The 6,710-nt window shown below is 59.6% G+C and overlaps 1 protein-coding gene across 1 annotated transcript in view; it reads left to right on the top strand.

Moving 5' to 3' along the window:
• Nucleotides 1-4,598: 4,598 nt before the first annotated feature.
• The window catches only part of TSPAN1 (tetraspanin 1), a 7,084-nt gene continuing 4,972 nt past the window's right edge, over nt 4,599-6,710 (top strand). The window contains exon 1 of the mRNA XM_009287465.1: nt 4,599-4,694. Within this exon, the coding sequence (XP_009285740.1) occupies nt 4,599-4,694 (96 nt within the window). The remainder of the gene's footprint in view (nt 4,695-6,710) is intronic.

Here is a 6,710-nt window from a genome sequence, read left to right on the forward strand (position 1 = left end):
CCCAGAGGACCCCATCCTTTAGCCGGGATCAAAAACATGCACAGGACAGGCAGGAGCTGCCGCGGAGAATCCCAGCCCAGGGATGCTCCGGTTCCTAGCTCTCCTCCTGAGCATTTGCCCAGAAATGTTCCCCAGACCTGGGGTAAGGGCTGGGCACCCCATAAAACAGCGCAGGGCGATGCTGCGAGAGCTCCTGCATGCAGCAAGGCTTCTTAAAAATTAACGAGGCAACAGTTAAAACATAACAGGGCCGAGAACTTGGAGGGGGCTGGCAGGGCTCACATGGAAAGGGCCAAGCTCGGCCACAGCAGGGACACGCACATCGCTAGCCCGTGGCCACAGCAGTGCCGTCGCATGCAACAAGAGCATCAGTTCTCAGCTCACTTCCAGCTGGGGGACCACCCATGCTGGGGGTGCCTCTGCAGAGCCAGTTATACTGGGGCATAGACAAGCTGTCCCAATATTTGATCGTTCGTGAGGCACGGTGAGGTTGATGTGATGTTCCCAGAGGTGCAAAGGCTTGGGGGTTTGGTTTTTTTTTTAATCCTTGCTTCTCACGCCGACTTCTCCAAACTGGCAGTTGCTCCTTGTCTTTGCCACAGGTTGGGCACCCTAAAAATAGATGGTACCTAAAACACGGGCTCTGGGAAATGCACGCTGGCTGAATCCAGGCCAGCGCTGGAGCAGTGCAGGGGTGGCACGAGGTCCAAGGGGGCACCCCAGGTGCTGTGGAAGGACTGGGAAAACTGAGGAAACTGAGGCACAGAGGCCAGCAGAGCAACACAGGAGATGTACGCCCCTTCTCACCCATAATTTCAGCAAACTCCCTCCTCCTTTCCCTGCAGCGCATGGCCTGACCATGCAGGGCAGCGACATCTTGGGGGATTTGACCCCAGCTGCATTTCCCTGGGCAGCACACAGCCCCCGCTGCCCCGCTTCCCAGCCTGGATTCAGCCCAGCTGCTGGCCTTCGTGGACTAAAAGGGCTTTTTCTCTCTCTCGTCCTGTTTCTGCTGGCACCGTGCTGCTGCCACAGCTGCCAGGACAGAGTCAGAGTCGGCTGCAAACAGCCAGACGCTGCCCTCCCGTGAGTCGTGCTTCCCTGCCTGGGGCTGCCCCCATCATGTCCCCTGTGCCCCACTGGTTATGAAGGGGTTTTGCCGAGTGCCTAAAGCCCTGCTTGGTCTCCCCAGCCTGTCCCATGGGGGCTGTCAAGCCAAACAGGGCTGGGCACTGCGTCAGCGCTCTAGGGGCTGCCTGGGGAAGAGCGAGGAGGTGTTTTCCTCCTGAGAGAGCATTAGAGCTGGGGAGGCTGGTGGGTACATCACCATCTGATGTTACCACCCATCCTATCCTAGGATCAATCCTATATACAGGCCAGGAATTAACACAGTCCCGGGGGTCTGGGGCAGGGGAACACCCTGGCATGACACCCTCCATCTCCCCTTCCCAGGCTGCTGAGTGGGATCCCTCCTTCCCAGCAGTAGACATCTTCCCCTCCTGACATACCTCAGCGTACCCAAACCCAAAGGCACTGTACCATTGCCCCCTGCCCCAGATGGGTCTGAGCATCACCCCAGCCCTCCCCAGCATGGCAAGCTCCTGTCCCAGGGCCCCTCCTTGTTGCCTGCCTCCAGATATCCCCCAGCCCTCAGAGCACCCCTTACCTCCCACTCCAGCTGCACTGCAGCAGGATCATTCCCAAAACTCCCACACCCTGGGCTGCCCCTCACCCTGTGTCACCCCTACACTGTTAATTTAAACCCACCCCTCCCCTCACTCCAGCCCAGAGCTGGGTGCATCCCCCAGGGTGGGCAGAGAGCCCTCAGGGAGCACCCTAATGAAGAAGTAAAAGGTGCTTCAGGCCTTCACTGCTATTTATTGAGCAAGCCGAGGAGCTGCCTGTCAGGCCCTGATTAGCTACAGATCCTTCATCGTTTGCTTAATGAGTAGCACTCATTGCAACGAGAGATTTGCCTTTGACTTGACTGGCCTTTGCTTTTCTGTGGGGTGTGCAGGAGGTGGCATCCTTGCACCTTACACCCCACGTTCCCCTTCAAGCCCCCCTTTGCTCACCGTCCGTACAGCCCAGGATGGGGCTGTGGTGGGGAGAGCAATGTGTGTCCTTGCTGGGGTCCCTGTGCCCTGCTGCAGGCCCCTCTCCCCTCCTGGCTGGAGGGACAGCCCTTGGTGGGAGCATCTCAAGGGGATGCTCGGCAGGCACCCGCCTCAGCTGCCCATCCTGGCCTTCCCAAAGCAACAGGGGTGGCCCTGCTGTTCCCCTCTTTGCTTCGGGGGCTGCCCAGCGCCATCCCGCCCAGCCCCGAGAGCTGTCCGTGCTCACCTCACGCTTCCCAGCAGCGGCCAGGGGAAGTTAGCCACACGGCTGTGAATAAATAGAGCATAAATAGAGTTGTTAATGTGCCCGGCTGGAGTAAGTGAGGCTGTGAAACCGGGCTGAGCCTTTCCCAGCTGGAGAAATCAGAGAGAAATGATGTTTGATTTCCGCTGACATTTTGGAGTCAGCTTGGTTTCATCTCTGTTTCCCCCCATTGGAGGGGGCCATGCTTTGCTTTCTCTTCTCTTTAGGAGCAGGAAGACTTGCTCTCCCTTGGTTTTCTCCCAGGGTGCCCAGGAGTGAGCTCTGGCCTCTGTGGGTTTTGTTTTAGGAAGAGCCAAGTGCTTCTTCAAACAACCTCCCAGTGCGGTGCCTGCGGGCAGCCGGGAGCCACTCGCTCCTACAGCCACGCTCTGCCACTGCCACCAAGCTGCCTGGCTGGGCTGGGGGTACCCCCGACCTGGGGAAGGAGATGCTGGAAAAAACCCGAGGAACATAAGGAAAGGCTCGGGGCATTGCCCGAGGCTGGCACTGGGGCTCTTTCCTGCGCCTCTCTGCAGGGTTGGAGCTTCACAGCATGGCAGATGCCAGGAGCTGCCAGAGCGGGTGCCAGGAGAGAGACCGCTGTGCCAGGCAGGGCATCCCGGCACGGCACCAGGGACCAACGGCCCCTCAATGCTGCCTCCCTGGGCAGTGGGCACCAGCGTACTCCAGCACCGAGCCCCGAGCTGGGCCAGGTCCCGCACCCCAACCCGTGGCAGGAGAAAGCTCCATCATCCAGGCGGCCCTGGCCATCCTCACTGGCAAGACAACGGTGAAGGCTTCGCAGCCCGGCCTCACCTGCAGCAGCCCCCAGAGCATCAGTGCTCAGGCACGGGGTTGTCCTGATGCGACCCCACGGCGCAGCCCTCAGCATCCCTGAACCCACCAGGCTTGGCGTTACAGCAGCTGGCGCCTTGGCATGGCCCTTGTTAATTAATTTGGGAGGGATTTGCTGGCCTGGACACATGTGAGAAACAAGAAAATGTTATCTGGAGGGGCGTGGGCAGGCAGCCAGCGGCAGGGCAGGTACGGGGGGGACTCGCTGCAGGGAGTAAATGCATGGAAAGAAGCTCAGCCCAATACACAGGCAGGGAGATGTCATCAAGCCCCTCTTTAATTGCATTATTAACACACAGCTAGAAACAGCATCATGATTAAAATCAGCTACACAAGGCGCAGGGCCAGATCCTTTACCCTGAGGGACTCATGCCGGGAGATGCCCTGCTGGGACATGCTTGCAGCCCCTGCTTATCACCCCCGTATTTACACCCTGGGCCCCGCATGGCACAGATTGTGGCACTGTGATGGGGCAGCTCCCATTTTTTGGACTCAAGCTGTGGTTTTGTACATGGCCACGGAAATGGGGAGGATTCCCCTGAAGCGGAAGCTGCAGCCACGGCAAAATCGGTGTGGTCCTACTGCCCGGTCCCTCCCAGAGTGGGGGAATCATTCCCCAGTTCTCTGGCCAAAATGCTTTGAGTCCTTCTGAAGCTGAGAACTGAAATATTTCGTTTTCAAGATGTCAAAAGCTTTTGGCTCCTGTAGATTTTTATTTCTCCCCAGCAGGAGGCGGGAAGTGTTGAATTCAGAACAAATTTGCAACATTCATTAAGTTCCATCTGCAAATCCAAAGCCAGGCAACTGGATGTCGGACAGACAGCTGGACAGATGCTGCCAGCCCAAAACTCACAGGTGAAAGCCCTTTGCAAGGGGCTTACTTGGCTGGGGCTACCCCGAAATCCCATCAGTCCTGGTCTGGTCTGGTCTCCATGGCTGGCCCTGCTCGGGACTTGTTACCCGATGCTTTACCAGGAGGGAAACTGAGGCACGGGGGGACACACACACGTCCCCTGTGCCCAGCTGAGTCCCTGTGGATGGCATTAAGCCAAGCGAGCCCAGCTCAGCACCCACCTGGCCTCCTCGCTAGCAGATTGCTCAGGCTCGTTAGCATTTGCTAATTCATGCAGGGGGCTGAGCAGGCTTCAGCAAGCCCTGCTGGCCGAAGGGCTGCCGGGGCACCCCGTGCCCCACTGGGTGTGAGATGCCGGTTTAGGTCCCCCCCACCTATTCCTAAGCAGATGCTTTATTAGCATCACAGGCTAATTTGCCTGTAGAGATGAATGGATGGCTGCTCTGAAATGCCTCCTCAGAGCACGCGGCAGCTGCCTGCACTGCCTTGCTGGAGCCCTGGGTAGAAGGGTCCCGACGCAGGGGAGGCCATGCCGGCAGTGAGCCCGGCCATTAGCCAGAGGATGCCAAGGCCCAGGATCATCAGCAGGGTGGAAATTCAGCACTTGAACGCTCAAAATGTGAACGTGAGCTAGAAGAAGCATGAGGCTGGGAGCAGAGCTTGCAGCTTTTCCTTGAAGAAAAGCCCAGCGAGGGGTGCTCGGTGCAGACACCATGGCCGGATCCTGACACCAGACATGTGCCTGGCTCCTGCGCTCCCCCAGGCACGGGCTAGCAGCCAGGCTGGGGACAGAGGACCTCGGGGGTGACCGCTTATGGCCACTTTCCTGCTCTCAGCTCCCCAGGGCCAGGTCACTGGGGAGGAGCTGTGCTACCCACGCCCCAGTGAGAGGCATCCCTGCGCTCCAGGGAAGGGGATGTTTGGGGTCCAGCCGGGCTGCGTGCGGGATGGGGACAGCGAGGAGGTGGCAGGGCCCTGCCAGGCAGGAGGGATGCGGGAATGTCACCGGGCTCGTCCTGCCATGGTCAGGCCAGGCCTTCCTGGAGAGCCAGAAAATCCAGCCCTGGCTCCCTAATGGGGCTTGGGTGGGTGACGCTGGGGAGCAGCCAAACCCCAGGCTGCAGCGCCAGGCGCTGGGCAGGCGAGTGGAGCAGCCCATAGCTTGTCCTTTGGTTTTCCCCGTGGCTGGGAACGACTGGGAATGAGAGCGAGTATTTACGTGTTTGCCAAAAATTATTTTTGGGGTGGGGGGGATTGAGTGCAGCTAATAGGGTCAGGCTGGAATGGGGCAACTTTTGGGAGAGGGGCAATATAATGGGGTCTTCATTCACATTTAGGGGGCAGTGGTCCCCCTTCTGGAGAGGGATGAAGGCTCAGCCCCTCACTCTGAGTGGCTTCGTGGCAGCAGTGCATGGGCAGGGAAGGGCTGGGGATGCAGCGAGGCAGAAAGGGTTAAAGCTGCTGGCTCCAGCACAGGTTGCATTAATACCCAGGGTGCCTGGGAGGGTTGAAGGCTTCCCCCAAATACCACTGGGCTTTGGCTGGAGCCCAAGGGGGCTGACTTCATCCTGCTGAAATGTATCATTATGGCCGGGCAGGGAATTTGCTGTGGGGTTTTGGGGGAGCCAGGCACAGGGTGGAGCGTGCTGAGCACCCAGAGCCTGTTTGCTGCCTGTTGTTGCAGGACAGGGGCTCCCCGGCCTCCTGCATCGCTCCTCGGTTTGATGACAAGCTGAAGGGACACACTGTGGATGCTGGGGAGGGGACCAACACAAGCCCCTGCCCAAAGGCGCATTGGATGGGCAAGGACCACCTCCACGGTCAGGCCTGGGGACACAGCATTCCCCCCGTGCGCTGTTTGGCTCTCTGTTGCAGCCCCCCTCCATGGGAAACCAGCCCTGTTTTCAAAGCGTCTTTCCAAAGAAAATCACTTTTGGCAGCCCTTAGGCAACGGCAGGTCTCCGCTGACCTGCTCCAGCGCTGGCATATGTTACGGCTATCACTGTCCCCTCCTGCCGTCACCCTGCTGTGTCCCCGCCAGCGAAAATCTGCCTCCCTGCGCAACAGTTAGGGATGGCCTGTACAGCTTTGGCTTTTCCTTTGCAAACTGGCTTGCACAGCCGTTCCCCCATGTCCTCCTCTGCCTGCTTCTGTTTTGGCCCAGGAGGTTGGAGATTAGGGTTTTGGAGAGATCCCTGCCCGAGCGGTCCTGAGCAGTGGGGCCAGCAGCGCACCTGCCGCATTAGCCCGGGAAGACGGGGTGACTCAACCATGGTTGTGCTGGGAGTGGGTGGCAGCGGGGGGCTGTGACCTGCGGGGCTGTCCATGGCCACGAAATCCCAAGCACAGTGCCCAGCACCGCTGCTGAGCACCTGCGGAGGAGGGCAGTGGGGTGGTACCCCCAACACAGCTGCAGCATCCGCCATGGGGTGAAGCCCCCCCGGGACTGATACCGTTGCCCCCTAAACCCCCCATCCTGGGGGTCCCAGCCTCCTGCTCCACGGGGCTCTGTCGGGTGGGGACTCAGCGGGGACAGAGGCAGGGGCACTCACCTGGGCCTCGCGAGGGCTGTCAGCTCGCAGCAGCAGTAGGACGGGGACATCGTGCGTCCCACCCCGCGCCAAGAGGCGGCGGCGATGGG

This window comes from Aptenodytes forsteri, unplaced genomic scaffold (assembly GCF_000699145.1).
Source record: "Aptenodytes forsteri isolate BGI_AS27 unplaced genomic scaffold, ASM69914v1 Scaffold119, whole genome shotgun sequence".
Lineage (NCBI taxonomy): Eukaryota > Metazoa > Chordata > Aves > Sphenisciformes > Spheniscidae > Aptenodytes > Aptenodytes forsteri.